This window comes from Neoarius graeffei, chromosome 1, assembly GCF_027579695.1.
Source record: "Neoarius graeffei isolate fNeoGra1 chromosome 1, fNeoGra1.pri, whole genome shotgun sequence".
NCBI lineage: Eukaryota > Metazoa > Chordata > Actinopteri > Siluriformes > Ariidae > Neoarius > Neoarius graeffei.
The window spans coordinates 123,038,462-123,064,260 of NC_083569.1; the positions used below are offsets into that span (position 1 = coordinate 123,038,462).

The 25,799-nt window shown below is 41.4% G+C and overlaps 1 protein-coding gene across 1 annotated transcript; it reads right to left on the minus strand.

Annotated features, from left to right (window-relative positions):
* Positions 1–1,309: 1,309 nt before the first annotated feature.
* LOC132883101 (gastrula zinc finger protein XlCGF57.1-like) lies at positions 1,310–24,532 on the minus strand. The gene is made up of 2 exons (XM_060916297.1): positions 24,443–24,532; positions 1,310–4,901 (listed from the first exon to the last, which is right to left on the minus strand). Exon 2 carries the CDS (start codon positions 4,885–4,887, stop codon positions 3,751–3,753), a length of 1,137 nt encoding a protein of 378 aa, XP_060772280.1. The 5' UTR covers positions 4,888–4,901; positions 24,443–24,532; the 3' UTR covers positions 1,310–3,750.
* Positions 24,533–25,799: the final 1,267 nt, after the last annotated feature.

Genomic DNA, 25,799 nt, shown 5'->3' on the forward strand with positions numbered 1-25,799 from the left:
CATTTTTACACTGATTGATTTATTTTTCTTTTTATCTTCATCAGCTTATCTTTTTAAATGGCAGCTTAAAATTGTGATACTGTGGGATAGTGATTGATTTTTCTTTTTTAAAGACATATGATATTGGGAAAATGTCAAACCGTGACAACACTGTCCAAGACAACTGGTGCTGGCAGCCACAATCCCATATGTACTATGCGTACTTTTTTTTTTTTTGAAAGACTTTATTCATTTTTTAACATTCAATCTTTTAACATTATCATTTTTCTATCTTGAAAAAAAAAATTGTGACAACAGCAGATCATGTCTTTGGATAAAACATTTACCTGTCTATAAGTAAAAGGGAATGCACCCAAGAAGGTAAGTGACTATTTCAGTGGTCAACATCATACCTTGCCTTCTGTTGGTTGTTGAATTTTGAAAGGGTCGTTTCACCCAAATCTGAGAGTGAGTGCAGAAATCTGTGAGCAGAAGATTTGCGACCATGCAAATGCAGTCCGAATGCGATCAGAGGCTATTTGAGGGAAAACGCTGCAAAATCTGAACGTGAAATGAATGAGTACTGCTCTCAAATTGAAAGACCACACTCTTAAATAAAGATGGGGGGAAAAAAACCTCCATAGTTGTTTGCTTTGTATTGCATGTTTCTGTGGGCTATATTCAGTATAGTATATTGTACACTATTAGTGAGCAGGCTCCTGTTATTTTTCAGGCTTGCTGGCTGGTCTTTGAAATGAATGCGCTAAGATTTTTATGTTGCGCTAAGTTTTATGGTGACATATTGTGGAAAAGGAAAAACAAACCACCCTGAATCAATCAATCTCTCTCTTGCTCACTGACCAGTCATGTGTGCGCACATTGGAACCTAAACATTAAAGGTAGCCTACAAGTGGGCAGGTGGTTCTTGTGCATACAGTCCGATCAGTGCCACTGTCAGACAATTCTTGCACTGAAGCACCTCGGCCTATTTTACCCCATAATGTCTTTAGAACTGTAGCAGGAAAAAAAAAAACCTCAAACCAGAAACAGTGGGCACAGACTCTGCAGCACTCTAAGCCAGGGGTCACCAAACTTTTTGCTCTGGGGGCCACACTGTCGTTCCTGACTGTGATGGGGGGCCGGGTCAGCTATATAACATAGAATTGTATGACCCAGACAAATATGACCACCAGCAGGCCTCATTGTGTAGTAGAGATTACTAGCCTGGCACAGCCATCAACACTACTAGATCAACACTTAATTCCTGGCACATATTTGTTTATCTTTACTAGTGGTTTGCAAAAGTAGTAATCGAGATCTTCACACTTGGTTTTAATTTGAAATACCACAGATATTCCATTTATTTATTTTCTAATAAAAATAACATCAAAGCTGTCAAGGTAAAAAACATCTGCCTAGTTGAGGTGATTGACACTGGCAAAGGTGAGTGGAAAATTATAAATTGTAGGTAGGCCTGTTGATATTATTAATAATAATTGTGTGCAGCACTTAATAAAAGGTCAAATAAATAGGCCTATAAAATAAATACATTAAAAAAAACAGTGAAATTATAATATGAGCAATAGATCAATAGATCACAGCAGTTGTGCTGTGTCCTGCATGTCATTGCTCTCATCCATGGCCAAAGCAAAAAACTCGAATTCTGACGCTTTCTCATTCAGCTGGTCATACACGTCGTCCCCCAAATCTTCGGTTCGCCTGGTCATAGTAGGTGCGGAGAGACTCGCCGCGTCGAGCGCATCCTTCTTGTCGGGACACACCTCCTCGGCCACAGCAAGCATGCATACTTTAACAAAGTCCCCATCAGTAAACGGCTTTCCATGGGTGGCGAGTAGGTGAGCTACCTTATAGCTAGCTCGGACAGCAGCCTGGTTGATCTGGGTTTGGCGAAGGAATACATTCTGTTGTGCGGCCAGTCCGCATTTCATCCTCCGAATCCTGTCTTCTCTTGTTTGCCTTCGCAAACTAGCATACTCTTTGTGGCGGGTTTCGTAGTGACGACGCAGATTATATTCTTTGAAAACCGACACACTTTCTTTACATACAAGACAAACTGCACGGTCCTTACACTGAACGAAAAAATAATCGGTGGTCCACTGTTCTTTAAAAACTCTGCACTCTCTGTCAGCTTTTCGCTGACCGCTCGCCATTTTGCTGTCCTGAACACTGACAGTTCTCTGCGCGTGCGCTGCCTGTCACTGCTTGATCGCGAGCATATGACGAAAATTCGGAAAATATGAATAGTTCATTTTATAACTAAATATCAATTTTAATTGATAAAATCAACAAAATACAAGATGCAGACATGTTATTATTTGTCAAAAAGCAATTTAAAAAAAAAAATAGGCCATGACCACTTTTGGGGATTGCCTCATAGGGCTGGTTCAAGTGGTGGGGGGCAGAGGGGCTGGGGGGCCGGTCAAAGGGGGGTGACGGCCCGCAGGCCGTAGTTTGGTGACCCCTGCTCTAAGCTAATTTTTGAATAACTTAATTTGTGAAAAGTTACTAAGAACTTAAAAACAATCAGGACAGCAGATCTACTAATTAAAATGTGCTTATTGTTACACTACCGTTCAAAAGTTTTGGGTCACCCAAACAATCTTGTGTTTTCCATGAAAAGTCACACTTATTTACCACCATAAGTTGTAAAATGAATAGAAAATCTAGTCAAGACATTTTTCTGGCCGTTTTGAGCATTTAATCGACCCCACAAATGTGATGCTCCAGAAACTCAATCTGCTCAAAGGAAGGTCAGTTTTATAGCTTCTCGAAAGAGCTAAACTGTTTTCAGCTGTGCTAACATGATTGTACGAGGGTTTTCTAATCATCCATTAAGACCAATTTATGCTGACAACCCAGTCCTCGCAGATGGCGTTGCAGATGGCGTCTGCAAAGCCCCCCCCCTTCCAAAAATTGTGACCACCGCAGAAGCCTCGCAGACAAGAGGGCTCCGATTGGTCCATGCTACATCCGCTGTACACGCACTTCCGCTTCCCTACTTTCCAGGTTTGGTTTGTTTTCACTACCGCCATTTTTAAAAACACGAGCGAAGATGGAGCAGCACGAAGAGCGGTTGATCGAGGAAGTACATACATCTATACGACTCCAGTTCTAGTCATTATAAGTAACCGGAGGATAAACACTCCACTAACCACACCCACCAACTACTCCTAGCGATTTCGCAACTTCGCGCCCCATTGCGTTATGGCGGTGAATAACATCGCGCACGCCTATTACTCCCCGCTCAACGATAAATTACAACTGTCTGCGAAAAGCTATCTGCAAAAGCCTTGTCGCAAGAGCATGCAGAGGCCCTGAGCCTTCTGAGGCAATGAGCAAACACATTGTACCATTAGTACACTGGAGTGAGAGTTGCTGGAAATGGGCCTCTATACACCTATGGAGATATTGCACCAAAAACCAGACATTTGCAGCTAGAATAGTCATTTACCACATTAGCAATGTATAGAGTGGATTTCTGATTAGTTTAAAGTGATCTTCATTGAAAAGAACAGTGCTTTTCTTTCAAAAATAAGGACATTTCAAAGTGACCCCAAACTTTTGAACGGTAGTGTAAGTTATTCAACAAAAGGAAATCAAGATGATTGCAAAGATTTTCAATCAAAAGCTAATGGTTCTGCACTGATGCACTTGTGTGTCTTCAAGTTACTACAAAAAGTAAGTCTCTGTTCGCAATGTAAGCAGATTTAAGGCTGTTTGTTGGTGTGAACACACTGGTGTCAATGGAGATCAGTTCACTTCTCTTCCCACGCCGGCAGGACTCGCATGGCTTCTCTCTCTCATGTGAATCCGCTGGTGCGTTTTGAGAGTACTTGGGTGAGAAAACATCTTTCCACACTGTGGGCAGCGATATGGTTTCTCACCTGTGTGTATTCGATGGTGTTGTTGGAAGTTACTCATGTGAGCAAAACTCTTTCCACACTGTGAGCAGTGATACGGCTTCTCTCCCGTATGGACGCGTTGGTGTGTTTTGAGATTATCCTTACGAGAAAATCTTTTCCCGCACTGCAAGCAGATAAACGGTTTCTCTCCTGTGTGAATTTGTTGGTGTTGTGTAAAATTCCCAAGTCGGTTAAAACTCATCCCACACTGTGAGCAATAATAGAGTCTCTGTCCTGAATGAAGAGTCTGGTGTTCCTGGAGAGCCGTCTTAAATCTAAAACGCTCCCCACATTGCGAGCAGTGATACGGCTTCTCTCCTGTGTGAAGCCGTTGATGTGTGCTCAGGTGATTCCGTTGAGTAAAACTTCTACCACACTGGAAGCACATAAATGGTTTTTCTCCGGTGTGAATTCGTTGGTGTCCTTTGAAATTACCGAGATCGGCGAAATGCTTCCCGCACTGTAAGCAATGATATGGCTTCTCTTCCGTGTGAATTCGTTGATGTGTTTTGAGAACACCCTGCTGAGTAAAACGTCTCCCACACTGGACGCACAAAAACGGTTTCTCTCCTGTGTGAATGCGCTGGTGTCTTCGGAGAGTATTAATTTGATTAAAACTCTTCCTACAGTGCGAGCACTGATACGGCTTCTCTCCCGTGTGAACGCGTTGGTGATGTCTTAGAGTATCCTGTCGATTAAAGCTCTTCCCACACTGTGAGCAGTGATATGGCTTCTCTCCTGTATGAATTCGTTGATGTATTTTGAGAGCACCCTTCTGAGTAAAACGTTTTCCACATTGCGTGCAAATAAATGGCTTCTCTCCTGTGTGAATGCGCTCGTGGATTTGGAGCTTACTCTGGGAAATAAAACTCTTCCCACAAACTGAGCAAGGATGAAGATCTGTCTTCATTTTTGAAGAACTGGTGATAGTATCAGGTGTCCTGGAAGTCTTTTGGCAGCTACTGGAGTCTCTTGTTGGCATCATGACTTTGTGTATCTCTGGGGAGAAAAGAAGCAGAACTCAGTAACAAAAAATATAAAACAACGTCCCACAAGGAAGGAATAAAAGAGCATTGTCAAACTGTTTTTTGGAATCTGCTGACAGCAAAATGAGCAACCTACTTTTTTGCATCTGGTACAGAGACCATGCTGTGTACCAGGCTTGTGCATTATACAGTGCCCTCCATAATGCCGGGGGGGCATGACATTTTTAATGCCTCTGCAGGGATCATGGATTAAAGCAAAAAAAAAAAATTTGACTGAAAATTTAGGGGGGGGGGGGGGGGGGGGTTTATGGGTGGATTTCGATGAAATTCTGAGAATGGTTAACTTAGAACCAGGGCTTTGAACCGGTTCAAGGAACGAAAACGAAAACCGGGAATTTTTTCTATTTCACATGGAACAGAAACGAAACCAGAAACTTTATTATTTTTTATGTTCCGGAACAGAAACGCTTATTAAAAATAATGGTAACCGGTTAATGCCGGTTTTTATTTCGTTCCTCAAAGTTTCTGTAGCCTACAAATAAAAAAGTCATTCTTCTCCTGCGCAAGTTTCTATGACCCGCTGGGGTTCACTTCCTGTGTGACGTTCGCTGACTGAATGGAGAGAGCGGGAGGGTGGACTACTATCACGTCTCCACATCTTAAATAAGAGGTAAATATTGCAGTCTATCGTTATTCAAAAACGTCAATTTCAAACACGATATCAATATATTTGTCCACGTTAATGAGAGGCTCGCGAACATTAAATGACGTTAACCTCTGTTAGCCTATCAATGCATAGGGCCTGACTAGCCTTTGGTAACACACTAAACGAATTATCTTTCATTTTTGGCACTTTTTCTGTTTGTGTAGATGGGAAGACATCAGGGCTTTGAACCAGAATTTTTTTCCTATTGGTTCGTTCCGAACAGAAACGGAATTTTAACGTTTCCGGTTTTGGGTTCCACCATTAAATAGACGTTCCCGAACTGGTTAGAACAAAAAAATTTCGTTCCCGGAACGGTTAATTACGTTCCCTGTCAGCTGTTTAACAAATGGCTATAAAATTATGTCTCTGTCTCATCCAGCTTAAGCCAAATGTAGGCTAATTCTATTACAACCTTCATTAAATAAGGCAAGAAATAATTCAAAACAATTATTATTTCAAATGTTGGCGATTTGGATTCTCAGTATGTCTTCCCATCTACACAAACAGAAAAAGTGCCAAAAATGAAAGAGAATTCGTTTAGTGTGTTACCAAAGGCTAGTCAGGCCCTATAGAGGGCTACCGCATGACGTCACCGCACCGCGAGATTTTGTTAGGCGCCATATTGGAAGACCAAGTACACATCTATGCAAGTACATACATACATAAAACAAACTACACCTGAAATGTAGCCAGGGCCGGTTCTGCCCTAATCTGGACCCGGGTGCAACATCGCGCAAACCCCCCCCAAAAAAAACACACACCAGTCTAAATCAGGACAACCATCACATAACTATAACTATAAACATTTTATATCAACTATTTTAACTAAATGGGCTATAATAAATAAGCCTGCAGGCAGCCACGGCGGGCTGCCTCCCTCAGAAAAGTAACCATTTGTCCTACCTTAAAACTCGTTTTGCATTTTCTGCCTCCTTTTTTGTATTTTCAACCCTCCATTTATTTTCTTTCCTTTTCTGAAAACCCGATTTGTGTCCAGACATTTTGTTCTGCTACCAACGAACTAACTCGTCAGGTCTCGTCTCTCGAGCCCGCGATGATTCCCGTGGGAAGGGAAACAATTGATACATTTTTACAAACAGCCAATAGGGAGGTTGCAACGTTCAGACTCTTCTTTGCTCAGACACTCAGTAATGCACTTACTCACTTATTATCACGTGGAGTCCACCTTCCCGCTCTCTCCATTCAGTCAGCGAACGTCACACAGGAAGTGAACCCCAGCGGGTCATAGAAACTTGCGCAGGAGAAGAATGGATTTTTTATTTGTAGGCTACGGAAACTTTGAGGAACGAAATAAAAACCGGTATTAACCGGTTACCATTATTTTTAATAAGCGTTTCTGTTCCGGAACATAAAAAATAATAAAGTTTCTGGTTTCGTTTCTGTTCCATGTGAAATAGAAAAAGTTCCCGGTTTTCGTTTTCGTTCCTTGAACCGGTTCAAAGCCCTGGAAGACATACTGAGAATCCAAATCGCCAACATTTGAAATAATAATTGTTTTGAATTATTTCTTGTCTTATTTAATGAAGGTTGTAATAGAATTAGCCTACATTTGGCTTAAGCTGGATGAGACAGAGACATAATTTTATAGCCATTTGTTAAACAGCTGACAGGGAACGTAATTAACCGTTCCGGGAACGAAATTTTTTTTGTTCTAACCGGTTCGGGAACGTCTATTTAATGGTGGAACCCAAAACCGGAAACGTTAAAATTCCGTTTCTGTTCGGAACGAACCAATAGGAAAAAAATTCTGGTTCAAAGCCCTGCTTAGAACTGATAACTTTATCAATTAATTAATGGATTAATATATTCAATTTATTGCACTCTCTTTCCATTGCTTCCGTATATTATTTTTTTGTGGCAAACCACACAAATGCAAGCGCCTGGAATGTTTAGTTTTTTGCACCATGAACTAAATGGCTTTCCGTTTTCACCCATTTCGTACAGCCAAGCCCACCTCCACTTGTTTTTTACACCTTTATCGATGGCAGACACATCAGTGCCTTCTTTCATGTAAAGCGCATCCATGCTGCCGAAACCAAAAGCAGAATGACGTGCTCCTCTGTGCTCGACGTCAATATAGAAAAAAGTTTGGATCTTCGCTTAAATTAAAATTATAATTTGACCTTACTTTGTGTTGAATACGACTTCAAAAACAATTCAAGATTTTATTAAGAGAAATATTGTGGCCAACACGAGTGTTAAGTTCCCTAAAAGATCGCGTGAAGTCGGCTGCTATCTACTTTGCGTCCGTTCTCATTTTCCTCCATCGTTTCATAGGCCAGAAACAGATGTTTTGACGTAATTTAACTTAGTAGGCTATGATTATTATTTAACCGTAGTCTTCTAGACATTTTGGCTGTTTGGGGCATTGAACGCTGGTGTATGATTTTCAGGGAATAAAGTTTAGCGCATGTCGGAACATCATTGCGCTCGCAGCCTCCAATTCCTCAAACATCCTTTAAATTGTGATATAACGTAGGCTATAAGGCACGGTTCTAACATACCTTACACACTGGCCTAACGAAAATAATAATTGTTGGGGCGTCTGCTGATTTGTTAGCTATAAATTTAGGTCTAATTACTTCTGACAGTCTGCAAGCATTGCACCGTCGGGTCTTCAAGTCTGGCTGAAGCAGAGGAGCGGGCTTTCCGGGCTTTATTTTTTAACATGCTCTATTTCTACATGTCCAAGTTTGAACTAAGTCATTTTGGCGAGATTTAATTTAATACAAAATAGAAATGGTCAGACACAAGTACATGGGAATGTATTTTGACAATTCTGACAGCGCAAGTTTTTTTTAATGCCGCACTGTAGACAGCGAACGTTTAAACATGATCAAACATAGGAAATGAACGACATGAAGCATGGCTCAAAAACAAAAAAGTTAAATAAACCCTGCTGGTAGTCGATGGTGTTGCAACACATCAGTGTTATAACCCAATCTCTACCCAACCACCCGTCATTTTAATTCTCCTCGGATCAGCACCGACCTCACATTTGGCCTTGGGAGAGTTCAGTTGACGGAAATCCGTCACACGACGGAAAACTTTAATCCATGAGGGATGAGAGTGGGTGGTCACCAAAAAAGCAGAAAACAAGATGGCGCCTGAAGCCAGGGGTCTGGGAGGGATATCCTCCCCCCCCCCCCCAGGAAAATTTTGAAAAATAAGGCCTTACAAACCACTTTTCCTGCAATCTGAGCTGTAGTAGATAAAAAAATCTGTTGTCTTTTTTATATATTTACATGAAAATATGTTTCAAATCAATAGGAGTATTGTTTGAATTCAAAATAAAATCACATTCTACGGTACAAATTCACATTAAACGCAAGTTTTATTAATTATCAAAATGTACATATATTAAATAAAATTTCTTAGGGAGAAAAGGTCAGTCACCCTATGTCCTCATTAGTTGCATATGATTTCAAAAAGTCTTTAGAAATATTTAAGTTTTCAAAACTGTCAGCATTAATTCAGATTTACTGACCATCATATACATGTTCAATGTATTAAATCAAACGAATGCTAAGTTTATGGGAAAATGTCTATGTACACTTTATACAATTATTTATAGTTCAGTCACTTCTCATTTTCATTTAATCATTTCGACGACGACTTCAGCCTTTTGGCCAAAGACAAGAGCTTGTCAGTCCTCTCTCTGTTTTTTATACCAGCATCAATTTCACGTACCTTCGCTTCGTCTCGCTTGTCAATTGTATTCGGCATTTTGAGTAAAAAAGCCGATACGGAACAGAAACGTATTTTTGAAGAGCAGCGACGATGAACATGTGCAAGTTTCGATAAAATAGAACGATGCGGGTACTTTTGTAAGAGAGCAATTCCAGCGTTATGGACGTGACACTTGAACTCAAAATGGCAACAAATGACCCAGTGCATGTTTTATTGTCTCCCAGTATTTAAACAGGTGTTGCATATTTTAAGGCTGTACCATACTGGAGAAGTGATAGAACAAGAACAATTCCCATAGTACATCTAGGGCATGCCAGAAAACGCCAATAAAAGATGCGTTATGGATGTGACAGAAAAAGTATCACTTTTCTTGGGTGACTGTACATTTTTATCAAACTCTGTGAAATTGTAAACCTAATGTCAAAATGGAGAGATCCATTTGATAGAGGGGTCCAAGGTGAATATTAAAAAATCTTTGTTTAAAATATTTTGTATTTCATGCAGAGTTTCTGAAGGAAAAGTCAGCGTTATGGATGTGACGAAATTCCGTTACGGATGTGACGCGTCTGAAATAGACATGGCGTATGTTTAGAAAATCAGCAATTTAACCACCATAACCCTTTGAAAAACTCTAAATATCAGCTAAAACTATCAAAGTTCTTAAATAATATTTAGGATGGCTGTTGTTTTGCTGTTTTGTGGATTTTAGCATACATTTCTGTGGCTTGTGGCAATAATATAGAATTGTACATGATCAAAGTTATTCGTGTCATTAGCTAAAGTAGTGAAGGCGAAGGGAACAATTTTTGTGACAAATTGGTTCAACTTATTCACATCTGTAAAATACAGGCCTAGGTGATATCTCTGGGAGTGGTTTTGATGTATTACATGTTGCTTTATTTTTGCATGGTGAGGTTGACATTTACATGGAATTGCCCAAGAACTGTTATGATTGGCTTTTGTTCTCTCCCACACTCTTGTAAGAACTTATGATTGGCTATCATGCTCTCGCCAGCGATGAATTACATTGTAGATAACACGTATTCTACCACGAGACTAAAGATGGCGAAAATGTAAACATGTAACATCATCGTACGCTTGAGTATCACGAAGGAACATACCCCAACCCCCCTCAATGAAAAAAAAATCTCAACGGATTTGGCATAATATCGATTTTTGCTCAGAAAAAGCGGAAATCCGCCGAAAAGCGGAAAACTCTCGTCCCTGCTCTGTACTCCACAGTTTTAAATTTGCATTCAAACAATTCATACGTGGTTAAAGTACACGTTCTCAGATTTTAATAATACATTTTATATACACTTTAGTTTTACCAAGTTTTGTAGTTCTAACACCTTTCAAGAGGCAGGGTTGGATTTGTCAGTGATGACTGTATGCAGAAGACATCATGAACTACTAGTTGGCCACAAAAACAGTATGGCCAGAGTAATTTGCTAAAAAAAAAAAAGTCTTGTTCATATAAAACCATGATTAACTTTTATCAGCGTGAAGGCAAGAGCAAAGTGTGGCAGTGAAAAGGGACCAAGATGGGTCTGTATGGCTGATACAGGTACTGGCTCACTCATCTTGATGATGCAAGTGCTGATGGCAGCAGCAGAATATATAAAAAGTGCTGTAATTTTCACATCGTAAAACTAAAGTTGGCACTGAGCAATTCTAGCAAAAAAAAAAAAAAACACCACCAGACCTTAATCCATCCTCTCATCTCTTATTCATTTATAAGTATCATTTTGGTTAAAACTTTTGAAGCAGTCCATAAAGTTACATGATCTAGACGAGTCCAGGGAAGTACTGGAAGTACACAAGTCACTATTAGGGCCTCTGCATGCTCTTGCGACAAGGCTTTTGCAGATAGCTTTTCGCAGACAGTTGTAATTTATCGTTGAGCGGGGAGTAATAGGCGTGCGCGATGTTATTCACCGCCACAACGCAAGGGGGCGCGAAGTCGCGAAATCGCTAGGAGTAGTTGGTGGGTGTGGTTAGTGGAGTGTTTATCCTCTGGTTACTTATAATGACTAGAACTGGAGTCGTATAGATGTACGTACTTCCTCGATCAACCGCTCTTCGTGCTGTGCCATCTTCGCTCGTGTTTTTAAAAATGGCGGTCGTGAAAACAAACCGAACCGGGAAAGTAGGGAAGCGGAAGTGCGTGTACAGCGGATGTAGAGTGGACCAATCAGAGCCCTCTTGTCTGCGACGCTTCTGCGGTGGTCACAATTTTTGGGAGGTGCGCGCAGAGCGTCTGCGAAGGTGGGGGGGGGGGGGGGGGCTACGCAGACGCCATCTGCGAGCACTGCGTTGTCAGCATAAATTGGCCTTTACTGTGGTTGAGTCTCACTATAAAACACACACGTGTGAATGCAAGCTGTCCTCAGATGTGCAAGATTTTCTGCTTTTACTTTCTACATAACGTCATATTTGACATCATGTCTCAGAAATCAGGAAGAGCCTGTGTAGTTCTCAGCTGCTTCAACAATAGTGGCAAACTTCAACTTTGGGTGGGGACACTGAATGAGAAATACACAAGCCTTTATTTCATGAAGAGTGTCCCTGTCTCAGATCATACACTTTACTGAGATTCCCTGGGCATGCACAGGGCCAAGATGTTTGCCAAAAGCGGCTCATCACATGCCAGGCAATTAATTAATTAATCTTGAATACCTTTTTTAAAAAAATCATATTTTTAAGTATTTAACTAATGTAACTGGTCTGTAATGGTTAAACGCACTTGTGAATGATTGCGCAAGCTGGCTAGTACAGTATATTACACTTCATTACTTGAAAATGTGGAGGATGGTCAAATGGTCCTTTTCCATTTCTGGCTTTTGTCATAATCCATGTCTACCTCATCTCATTCTCATTATCTCTAGCCGCTTTATCCTGTTCTACAGGGTCGCAGGCGAGCTGGAGCCTATCCCAGCTGACTACGGGTGAAAGGCGGGGTACACCCTGGACAAGTCGCCAGGTCATCACAGGGCTGACACATAGACACAGACAACCATTCACACTCACATTCACACCTACGGTCAATTTAGAGTCACCAGTTAACCTAACCTGCATGTCTTTGGACTGTGGGGGAAACCGGAGCACCCGGAGGAAACCCACGGGGAGAACATGCAAACTCCGCACAGAAAGGCCCTCGCCGGCCACGGGACTCGAACCTGGACCTTCTTGCTGTGAGGCGACAGCGCTAACCACTACACCACCGTGCCGCCCCATGTCTACCTAATATGTAAAATTTGAATAAAAGTTAAGACTGCCATCCATACAAGATACCTTCATCAGTAACTGGGGGCCACTGCCTAATGTCGTCAGTCCAACTGTCCATGCTGCTGTCAGTCACTATAACTTGCCACCGCAGTAATGTCAGTGCTGCAAGATGCTGGAACACACAAATTGGTTGCCAGATTCATCTATTGGATTTTGGCTGAAAATAACTAATCGATGAAGACTGACAATGTGCGTGATGACATTTGTCCAGCTGAAATGTGCATCTATGCATTTCAGCTGCCTATCTGTGATCTGATCACCCAGGAAGCATGTTAATGCCAGGTACAAACAGGGCCACTGTCAACTGTTAAGCAAGGTCCTTAATCCTCTGTACTCCACAGCCGCATATCATGGCTGACCTTGTACTCGGTCCACATCTTCCTCACAACTTGGGAGCAGATGCTAAGAAAAGAATTTCAATATACTTTAATGTACGTGACAGAAGAAGGCTTTCTTTGTCTTTTTCTATATAATAGTTTAATTATGCTTACTCACTATTACACTGCCCCATTTGGTGATTCTGCAGCTAGCCTCAACACCAGATGATGCCCTATTTGCCCAACCAAGACATTCAGGCAGAAATATTTTAGCGAGTTAGGCCTGTTCGGGCACACCTATGGTTGGCTTCTTTAAACACAAAAATGATCTTCAAGCGAGTACGTTACAAAAAAACAAGATGTATTAAGCAGCATCCTCACCTACCCAGTGATCACCATTTTGTTTTTTTCTTCTCGATTTGTAACGGCGATTCTGATTGGCTCGCTTCAGGTGCATGTGCGTATTTGTGTGCATGTTCTTAAAGTGGTGCTTATAGTGTTTACCATCCCCCTATCAAGTAGCATCTGTGACCAGGGATTCTCAGCAGTCAAAAGAATCAAAAGTGACTGGCGATCTCCAGACCCAGTGGCAGAAGCGGTCTAGTAGCCGGGCATTGCACTGGCTGGGGGTGGGCATGCATCGGCGAACCCAATTTTACTAGGGGGGTCCGGGGGCATGCTCCCCCGGAATAAATTTTTGAAAAAAAAAAAAACACTCTAAAATGGTGTATTTTGAGCTCTTCAGACACCCTGTTCCGCTGCTATATATTGTCCATCACTGAGCGCATTTGCAGGGAATATTCCGTTTCATATGGAATATTGGCAGTATTCCGTTTGCGCACGAGTCATGTTGTAAACTCGTTCCGAATACCCAACACTGAATGCGCAAACGGATGATTGTGATCAATGTTGACAGCAAATTAAGATTGATATTTACAATTAAGAGTGCGCAACAGAAGATTACATCACACTCATACCCCCGTGCCACACTCATCCTCCCTGCACAAAGCCTAACTGCAGTCACTGAATCCCTTCTAAGTGAAACCGTGCGCATTAAAAGTTTTATGTCTCAAATCTAGTTTGGTGAAGCATGACAACATTAATCTTTAATACAGGTGTGTTTTGTAGGTTAACTGAAACGTCAAAACCAGTTTCTTACCTCCAGTGCTTAGTTTGCAAATCAAACGCCAAGTGCATGACAGCGCAGGGCTGACGAGATGGGCGCAGGCCAAAACGTTAAGAAAACAGTGTGTCATGTATACACATTTTAAATTAAGGACTTTTTCTTTAATATTATGCCCTTTAAAAAAAAAAAAAGCGTTTAATTGTAGTAGCCTGAGATTTATTGATATATTTATTTTAAATATTGTGTTAAGCTGTTGGCCCTAGCCTATGATAGGGCGGGCGGGCCCACACTAGGGTGGGCCCATGTGACTAAATGGGCGGGCCCGGCCCCCAAAGGCCTGCCTATCGCGCCGGGCCTGGCGATCTCACCCACACACACACACACAGAGCTACGTTTGTGGGTAATTCTATGGATCTGTGATGCCTGCTGGAAGAGAAGAGCAGGGAGGATTAGGAATTGAGCGGTAGTCGTTTGTTTACACCCGATACCAAAACTTGTAGCGTCCTAGTAACCATTGCAAAGACGTGGACAAAAAGCCCAGAAACTCTTATTTACCCAGGCAAAAACGATACAGGATTTATCCTGTAGTGTCCTGATCCCCAGGTATTTAACCCAGCCACATATAAAAAGTCAGTTTCAATTACATGAAACCTGTGACGGATAACGTTGTAGGCACCCAAATTAAGGTCAAGCACCCAAAATATGCTACCAAAAGTAAAAAAAAAAAAAAAACCTGAAATATTGATTAAATAAACTTGGCTGCATAAAACCCAATGTCTTGACTTTCTTCTTTAAAAACACCGAAATTAGCGAGAATTAGCATGTATTTCTCGTAATTGACGTGAACTCCGCACCATTCCTATGTTGTTCCGGGTTCATCGAACTAGCCATGAGCCTTGCACACAGCATGAATTCTCCAACAGCAGCGATCAGCACACCATGATTTCATGGAGGAGCGAAACTCGTATACCAATGACCAGAGCGGGATTTCCACATTAGGTAAATCTTCTTTCTTTCTATGTTGTTTTATGGCGGTTGGCAAACAGCTTTTAGGTGCATTACCACCACCGTCTGGATGAGAGTGTGAACCAGAAAGTTTACTACCCTGTTGTGTTAAATTCTCCTAATAATTCCTGTATCCTTTTAAAAAACTAAAAATAGCCCTATTGAGGTATTTCACCTGACGTCACAGGGTCACGTGACGCCCCGGTGTCCGCCATTTTGAAGGTCAAGCTAGCTAATGTCAACAACATAGTAGCTGGTATGTTACTGTAGCAATGTTTACGTTCAGTCATTTGGATGACTGTTAAAACCTTTCAGTCTCAAGTTTTTCCTTTACTGTATTTACTAGTTTACTGTAATTATGATCCGGCAGCTATTTACACCGGATCCAGTGTAAATAGCTGCCGGAGCGCGCTCCGGCTTGCTCCCCCTCAAATTAAGCAGTGCGCGCTCCGGGAGCAAGCCGGAGTGCGCTGCTTAATTTGAGGGGGAGCAAGCCGGAGCGCGCTCCGGCAGCTATTTACACTGGATCCGGTGTAAATAGCTGCCGGATCATAATTACAGTAAACTAGTAAATACAGTAAAGGAAAAACTTGAGACTGAAAGGTTTTAACAGTCATCCAAATGACTGAACGTAAACATTGCTACAGTAGCATACTAGCTAGTATGTTGTTGACATTAGCTAGTGCTAACAGCTAGCTGCTAGTACACTGCTACAACACAGACACCGACCCTAATAATACAGTTCTTGGTCATTGCCTGGTAACAGCAAATTTATAACGGGCCATGTCTCAACAGACTAAGAAGTTATTTCAATGACATTTAATAACATTTTGTTTATCCTGAGGACCGAAAGTAAATGAAAATGTGAACAAACCTTAGCTGTAATAAGATGGCAACCACCGGCTCCAGGGACGACCCGCTGATGTAGGCATGTTACCCAGCCTGGTTTTTAACGACACAGATCATGTGGGCCGAAGTCAGGTAAAGACGAGGGCTTCGTGTACTTCCGTACGTCAGTGAACAATCCTGGTGGAAGCAGGTAAACGTCGTTCTCTAAGCCTGCTAACCTCAGTTTTTGCAAATACCTCTCCCTCTGCTCGCCCTGTAAATGCCCTACGTCGCTGGATAGTGAAGGTGTTTTCTGCATCTCGCTCCTTTTTCTTTTATGTTTTTCGTTTGTCGCCTTCCTCGCATTCAAACTGATTCGAGCCGTGACGTCCAAAATGGCAGCATCACATGACTTGGTCACGTGGGTGAAAAACCTCAATATCCCACATTATCTGACCTCAACTGCAATACCTCTCTGATACCTAGTGTCATATGATTTAAATCAGGTAAAAGACTGAATAAAAGAGCTATTCAGGACACAACTGTGTGTATTTAAACTACAGCTTGCATCTTAAATCCACACAGTTGTGTAAGTGTGGGTGGAATCAGTGACTTGGAGCTTGGTCCTCTTGCTGATGATAGTCTGAGACACTGGCCTTTCATTTAAACTAAGATCTTTTACCTGATTACAGACTGAATTGAGCTGCCAATTATTGTGACGTGACTGAAAGACCTTTTGTGTCGCAGGTCGGCTACAGGTTTGTCTCTCTGATGGCAACAGTGCAGAACTTGTTTTTCATCCTCCAGGCTCTCCTCAGGCCCCAACACATCTTTTAAATACTAACCAACTGTATTCTCATTATTTTTGTCATGTACATCAAGAGGGATTAATGCTGTAGACATTTTGCAATAAAGGTAAAAATATAACATTCATAGATTTCTTTATTTATTCATAACTTTGTAGCTAAAAAAGCAGCAGCAGGTTTAAACACAGAGCGCTGGGAAAACAGCACTTTGCATGTGCAGAAAAGCCCAAATTACCCTGTGTCAAAATGGAAAAAGCCTAAATTCAGAAACACAGGGTGTAGCCCAAATTATGTCATTGAAAGGCCTGAAAGTTATACTCCTCCATCTGTATATCCATGTACAATGATGTCTGCAGCGCCACGTAGTTTGAGATGTCAGGGAACTCAACGGAGGGATAATTTTCCAACTCATAATGAATGAATAACTTTATTTAAACATAAGTTGATCAGCAGAGCTGGTGGGGTTGAGCATGTACAGATGCAAATAATTACAAATAGAAAAGACTAAAAGTATACACAAGCTTTTGAAAAAAAAACCCACCTTAAAATGTTAATTGTCTTCACATTAAGTTAATTAATAGTATACATAACTATAGTCTTTGTATTTAGTTATGGCTACAATATGATCAAATTTTATTCTACTAATGTCAAATTTAGCTGGTAAATTTTTAGGGCTGTAACAATATGCGTATCGAAATCGAAGTCGCGATACGCAGAGCCACGATCCGTATCGCGATACAAGAAGGCAGAATCGCGGTACACCCTTTCAAACTTCTCCTCAGCCCAAAAACAGAGGCGCTTCCAAACTTCAATTTATGAATACTTTACTTTTTATTTAAATTACATTTTAAACTTACTTAAATTACTTTTATTTTTTTATATCTATTAGTAAGTCGTTTTTTCGCCGACCTGCGACAATCTTCTGCGAGTCACGCAACGTCCACACTCGCCACTGGCAGAGCATTCATTTCTTTTAAGCGGTCGCCATTCTGGTTGCGACGCGGGGAGCGAATCTGTAAACAAGCAGCTCATTGGCTGGCTAGGTGTGCCACAAGCCAATCACAATCACTTGACCGGAAAGGCATGCAGTGTTGCCAGATTGGGCGGGTTTAGGTGCTTTTTGGCTGGTTTTGAACATATTTTGGGGTGGAAAACGTTAGCAATATCTCGCAACACTGAAGGCATGTCTGCTTGGGCGGAAGCCTTCTGCGGCAGTTACATTTTGACACGCGAGCAACGTTTCACCATAAAAATTCCGTAATTTCCATCTGTTTTCCGCGATCACAGAAAATCATTGGCCCTACGAGAGTGAGACAGTGAGAGAGCCACCCCCCCCCAAAAAAAAAATCTTAACGGATTTACACGATTTGGAAAAATGACTTTTTCAGAACCGAAAAAAACGGAGCTTCCGGCTCAACAGTATTATTTTGAGAAATAAAACAATCTTTGGATATACATTTGTTCATTTTTGCATACATATTACTCATTCTCTGCAGTGGTCTGAATTATTTGTTATTAAATAGTTAATGTAAGTAAGTAAATGTTAATAAGTCAAATTTACTACCTTAAAAAACATTTTTTTAAAAATCGTGGGCGTATCGAATCGTGGGTCAAAAATCGCGATACGAATCGAATCGTGAGTTGGGTGTATCGTTACAGCCCTATAAATTTTCCTTTCATAGGAAAAATCCTAATGTTGTGTGTATAGGGATCTAATCCGGCCATCCTTAAAGGATATGGGACATGAAACATAAATGCACGCTATATCAGTTTCTTTCCATTAAAAATATGAATTAAGTGCATCAACAAATACAAAATCATCTATTAAATTCAGCAAAATCGTTATATTCGTGATGATTATATGGCATTTCTGCTCAAGCTCCGATATGCATATTTTACAACCGGAAGAGCCGCTGTCACGTGATCATACGCCACAAAAACTTTCGGGCACAGCACAAGCGGGTAGATGAATGGAGAAGTGGATGACAAGAAAATTGTTTTTATAGTCTTTAACTTACATTGAACATCATACATTGGACATCATGGTGTATTGTGCTGCTTATGGTTGCAATAATTCCAATGGGAAATGCCCTGGAGGAAGTTTTTTTGCATTCCCCAAGGACCCGAAGCTGAGGAAAGTGTGGGCTCACTACTGCCGTAGAAAAAACTTTGCACCTACTGTTTCCCACAAACTGTATTCGGACCATTTCACAGAGGATTCTTTCAACATTAATACTCGGGTACTGAGCGAAATTAATTGCCAAGCCAAATTTAAGAGGCCGTATAGCCGGGTTCATGGAGGCAGTGATAGCACCATAATATACAGGGCCTAACATTCCTACAACTGTAGAGACAGTCAAGAAATCCTGTAACATTAATGGACATTTAAATAAATGTTAAGTTATGTTGGTAAGTTTGTTTAACTTTTCTTAATTTTCATCTCTTTCGCCAAACAGCGTAGTGTTGTTGGCTGTGTGATGGCGTTTTGCCATTTTGAATGTTTTCATCTCGGACTCTGGAAGCATTGTATCTCAATCAATCTCGAAAAATATCAGCAAAAAAAACTAGCTTGCAACGGACTTTAGCTAGATCTATGATGAACTTTCAATGTATGATACAAAAATAATACTTCTTTCAACAGATCATTAGCCTTTGAGCAGAATTGTTTTTAACTTACCAGGAAGTGTTATCCAGCCGACCGCTTTCAGTTTCATGAGGGCTGAATGAACTCTCTCTCTCAGAATCATCTGACCCGTCAGAGTAAAGACAAGATCCATGTTCATGTGAATTTCCAGCTATCGGTTCGAATTGATAGGGTCTAACTTCACATCTCTGTGAAACATCGGGAATATCACTGTCGATGGTGTCCATTTCGGTAACCTGTTTACATTAGATTCCCAAGCGCTGGCTCCTTGGAAAGTTTTTGTTACGTCACGGGTCACGTGACCGCTTAGCTAATTAACGAATCATTGTTTTACGCTGATGTATAAAAAAGTTGAATAATGTGATGATTTTCACATTTTTGACGCCCTGCAGTGATTTAGATGGCATTTCTTATGTCCTTTATACATAATTATACCCAGAAAAAAATCCATGTCCCATATCCTTTAAAAAAAAATTAGTTTCCTGTCCACCGGGTGAGCAAAAAAATTTTCAGTCGGGAGGGAGGGATTTTTTTTTTATATATATATATATATATAGATGGATAAGAAATCGCAATGCTGTGTTTGCTTTTTCTTTCAGCACTTTTTTATTACAAAAGCAGACACATTTAATAAAATGACAGTTTAATCAACTGAAACTTGTACAAAAACTTTAAGTTAGTATTTTAAATGCTGACTGCAACATTTGCAAAACTTTTACAAAGGTACTTAAAATGTCCGACACACGGACTTGTTGTAGTTCTAAATCGAGCGTTAGGCCGAGTTCGGATGAAATTACACTATTAAAATGATCACTGAATGATTTGTTTTTCTGAATCTTTACTATTTTGTTGTTCGCTAGAATACCATTTTGCGATTTCACACTTAAGCAAATGTTTGAAAACTCCAGATCTCCTTCCTTCATGGTGGCTGCCATTTTTTCGGCGCATGCGCAGAGCTGATTCAGTTCAGAGTGCGCGCGCTCGGCGGAGGCAGTAGTGTGTCGGAGGGAACAGAAGCAGAGATGACGCTTATTTAGTCTCCGGTAAACCCAGTCTTCTCTCGTTCAATTACGTGCTGGCATCAAAAGACACCGTTGGTTGTAAATGAAACCAAACTGAGTGGTTGGAGTGTATTTTCATACACAAATGGAGAAATGTTGGCTGAGTGTGTAATTGTGTCGCCCCACTGCAGACCGTTGTCGTTGTTAATTCGTAGCATGCTCAGCTGCGTGAATGTGTCATGCACCGAAAATAAGAGATTTACAAGCCAGGAACGCCTCATGATGCAATACGCAAGAAAAGAAAGAAGATTTACTGCCATTTTACTTTGTATTTGAGTAAAGTGAATAAATAAATGGTCTGTGGAAAATGCATTTAATCCTGGGAACTGCGTGCACAGGAGTTTATTTTGTGTTTGCTCCGCCCCCGGCCGGCTACTTATTTGTCATGGCTGGCTAGTATGAGCCTTAGTGGAAAGCCCTGGGAATGCGGAAATGTCAAGTTCGATTTTAGATTTACGAACCCGAAAAAAATATGTCGAAAAACCGGCGTTAAAAAAAAAAAAATTTCAACCGCACAAACGGCGCTCACCCGGCCGGTGGACCGGAAACAGAACATTTTTTTAATAATGGCCTAGTGGTTTCTATATCCACTTCTTATGAATGAGTGAACTTCTTGGGTTTAATAACCTGCTTGTTTTGCTGAACACAAACATGGCAATAAGTTCTCGTGCTAATGGATCAGACTCCACTTTTGGATCCCTTTTGACTGAGAATGACCTGCATGGCTTCTGGCACAGCCATATAGTTTTAAATACAATACCTACAATCTAAAAATGTGTTTTTATTGCATTTATTTAAATTCCCATCTGTAACAGGGAATTATGCTGCATCCCATTAATACACTTTACAATAGGTTAGTAGATTCTAATAGAATAGATGAGCCAAAATAATTGGGGATCTTTTTTAATGGGCCCCGACTCGGTACAAGTATGAATAGGTGGGCCTCAAAGCAGAAAAGGTTGAGAACCCCTGGGCTACAGAGCCCAGATTTTGATGAATATAATGCTGAGAGGGCAGTGTCCACCTGTGGTGGACGGAGGGACAGCGTGAACGGTGCCTACAATTTGCAGAGGCTGCACAGGAATCTGATGGCGATGAGGAGGACAGGTTGTTTAGTTTCCTCCTAAATGCAATGGCAAACTGAATGATAAGACAGTACTGCAATACAGACTCCTGTTTTATAATGTTTTTAGTTTTATAATTCATCTTTGCAATATTGCTAGTCATTGTTACAGGCAAAACAAAGGGTGTTGTGTATCCTAAACTCTATATAAAAAGATGTACTAGTACCATACATAAGTCTTCTCATATCATCTCTAGCTGCTTTATCCTGTTCTACAGGGTCGCAGGCAAGCTGGAGCCTATCCCAGCTGACTACGGGCGAAAGGCGGGGTACACCCTGGACAAGTCGCCAGGTCATCACAGGGCCGACACATAGACACAGACAACCATTCACACTCACATTCACACCTACGGTCAATTTAGAGTCACCAGTTAACCTAACCTGCATGTCTTTGGACTGTGGGGGAAACCGGAGCACCCGGAGGAAACCCACGCGGACACGGGGAGAACATGCAAACTCCGCACAGAAAGGCCCTCGCCGGCCACGGGGCTCGAACCCGGACCTTCTTGCTGTGAGGCGACAGCGCTAACCACTACACCACCATGCCGCCTATATAAGTCTTACATATTATATTGATTTATGTTTCATGTTTTCAGGGCTCGTCTTGTTGCAGAAATAAACTTTCAAGGGTAATAAATTTGATGCCATTTGTCCTGCAAGCCAAAAGGTGTCAAAAGTTAACACTGAGGCCTGCTGCAGTAATGTGTAATAAAGAGAAGAGGTGCAAAAATGCATCATGACACAACAAAATATGACAATGACCATCATGGAAATGTGCATTATCAATATTCTATTAATTATACACCTAATATTATTGTATTGTTTGAACACCTGAGGTCCCAATCTGCACAAACTAAACCACCGATCCAGCCACTCTCCACACTGCTCATCTGTCAGGCTTGAGAGGGAAGCTGGAGCCAATCCCAGCTGACTTTGAATGAGAGGTGGGGTTCCCCATGGGCAGGTCACCAATGTATCACAGGGCTCCACAGAGACCAGCATACACGTCAACCTATACGGACTGTCTGGAAATTATACGGATTTTAGCTCATTTCAAGGGCGTACAAACAAAGTCTTACGGATTTTCTGACCTAAATTTATTTTGTGTATCTTACTTGAACATCAGCTGATCATCACAAAAACATACAAAAGCTCGATTTGTAGACAAAGAACAGTGTGTATGCAGGGGCAGATAACCCAGACTATGCGAAACCGGATGTTTATTCCTCAAGCCTCGTGCAGTATCGCGACTGCGAGACTTCGCTCGTTCCGGTCATGCGCACGATCTGCATTTAAACGCGCCAAACGGTCATTGTTCGAACGATTTTCTCATTGTGCAGAGCGACATTGTTTACACCTGAGAGATTTTGAATAGCGTCTGCTGAGTGAAAGAATGGGAACACCGAAAAAGAAAATGATACACGGCGGGCGGTATCTTCCTGAATGGAAGGAGACATTTAATGGTGTCATTGTTCAGGCGAAAAATGAGGAGTACGCGCACTGCACAGTTTGTGTGCGAGATATAAAAGTTGCGGCATCTGGAGTTTACGACGTGAGGTCCAAACTACATCAGCGAAATTTGCACCAGAAACAGAATCAGCCGCAAATGACGATGTTTGCAAAGCCTAAGACCGATGATCAACCAACAAGTGTAATAAGAGCAGAAGTTACGATCTGTAATTTTATTGCTCAGCACAATTTGCCGCTAGCCGTTGCGGACCACCTGACAGAACTGTTGCCGCAAATTTGCACAAACAGTACGATTGCGAAATCTATCAGCTGTAGGCACACCAAAACAATGCAAACCATCAAAAAGAGCTTGGCCCCCGAAGCTACACTACCGATCATCCAGCACTGCCGGACGTCGCCATTTTCCTTGATGATCGACGAATCCAATGACAAAAAGACGGACAAGCGACTGGCCATTTTGGTGCGGATCTTCGACATAAACAGAGGGGCGAAGTCAAGAATCATAGACATGCCCGTGTGCAATATCGGCACGGGCGAGGCGATTTTCGACATGCTGGACGAAGTTCTCAGGCAAGTTATATTTACTTATTTATTTAAGTTTGGTGCGATTCGAAGGCTATAAGGATTATGTTGATTTTATGGATTTCTTCCTCTGATACTACAGGTGGACGCCCAAAGGGGTTGGCATGTATGGACCAGCAACCATTCACACTCGCATTCAACCTGAGAACCTCCTTGCTGTGAGGCAATAGTGTTAACCACTGCACCACCATGCCACTTCTGCGCAAATCTAATCTTTTGTTGAGAGCCAGTGACATTACCACAATGGGAATCATTGCGTGAGCTGACATTCCCAGAAACCCATCACTGATCATCATGATTGGTCCAGCAGCACACATCTTTGTTCTTCAGTTTAAATGCTCATCTTGGCTATATTTACAAGTAATAAAAGCGCGTTATGCTGCGTTTGACTAGAGATCTTAACTCATTATAAAAAAAATAAATAAATAAAACTCCCTCTCAGTTCTAAATGGTCTTCTCAACTCAGAGTTCAGTAAGCGACGTCAAATCAACATGGCAGTACTTCTTAAATCTCTTACATTAAAATGTTTTTGAGGAGCAAAATTAGCTTGTTGTAACATCAACCTGTATGAAAACCTCATTCGCAGGGAGTTCTCTCAGAGTCAGAATCATCTGCATTTGGACTAAAAGGTTCTCAAAAAGTCAACACTGATGATCCAGGGTTGGTAATAAAGCTCAGCACATGAGGAAAATGCTCGCTGAAGAAGCTAGTGATGAAAACCGAATGGGTAAGGGTCAGATCTAATTTATTTTAATGGTAAAATCCAGTTATCTACACTATCTATATAGATACAATTCCACATGAAGTAGAGATCCATTTAGGATCCAGACAGTAAACTATTAACCAACACTGAGCAGCTCAGAGAATCAGTTTCACTTTAACTTACCTCAGGATTTAAAGATAAACACAGCTAACTCTCTCAAATCGACTGTCCAAGCCAGAAAACCTCCAGCTCCAGCTCTCCTACTGCTTCTTCTTCTTCCTCCTTCTCAATGTGAAGTGGTTTCACAGCTGAAAGGTGTTTTACCACCACCTACTGGACTGGATTGTGAGCATCAATTGAAGTAATTCAACAATTAATTTCTTGTAATTCACACAACAACCTTTATATTTTCACTCTCATTTTATATTGATTGGCATTTTTACTGAAATTCAACTGTGTGTTGAGTTTGGTATCCATGCCGAGACAGACAGATAGATACTTACTTTAGATCCTGAAAGAAAAAAAGAGAGAAAGAAAATATCAAATCAAGTTTATTTGTATAGCGCTTTTAACAATAAACATTGTCGCAAAGCAGCTTTACAGAATTTGAACGACTTAAAACACGAGCTAATTTTATCCCTAATCTATCCCCAATGAGCAAGCCTGTGGCGACGGTGGCAAGGAAAAACTCCCTCAGACGACATGAGGAAGAAACCTCGAGAGGAACCAGACTCAAAAGGGAACCCATCCTCATTTGGGCAACAACAGTTTTAACAGGTATAACCCTCAACTGTCCTCATGGGGCCGTCCTTCACAGGAGCGGTGCGATAAAACTCCGACCAGACACAGGGCACCAGGATGGATCAAGCAGGTCCGAGGGGCAGAAGAGGCCAGCATCTCAATCCCAGGATCAACATGTAACTCAGAGGGACAGATTGGGGGGGGGGGGGGGGAAAGAAAACACATGTTGTTAGGTATGCCCTAAAAATGACAAGTATTAAATCTGTGTGGTAGGCTTGCAGAGACGAGAGTCTTTACATCAGGCATAACACACAATGGCATGTTAATATGGTAAAATATATCATGACCTGCTCTGGCTGGATGCTTGATTGGGTGATGGGAGCACACTCCTCAGCAATGATGAGATGCAGATGGGACCCTTAGGCCTGACCAAGACAATTCAGTTACATTTCACCGGGTCTGGGACATGCGACAGAAAGTCTGACGGCCGATTCCCTGCAGGCTACGATAGCCAGTCGAGGTCTCCACCCTCTCCACCAAAAGATTTCCTGTTGACTCCAAATAGGCAATCAGTAGCTTGGTACAGGGCCGGAGTGGGCCCCTTTTTCAGCCCGGGAGTTTCAGGCCCACTTTTTCCATGGAGGAGGACTTTGAATAAATGAAACAGCAGCTAGATCTTACAAGATTATTATCAATCTTCAATCAAGATATTATCAATTATCAAGACAGCGTCGAAGTGCCTTTGCTAAATTCAGATGTGGAGTTGCTCCTTTAGCAATAGAAACTGGTAGATATACAA

Excerpts from the sequence above, each read along its gene's own strand:
- LOC132883101 (XM_060916297.1), bottom strand. The coding sequence starts at position 4,887 with ATGATGCCAACAAGAGACTCCAGTAGCTGCCAAAAGACTTCCAGGACA.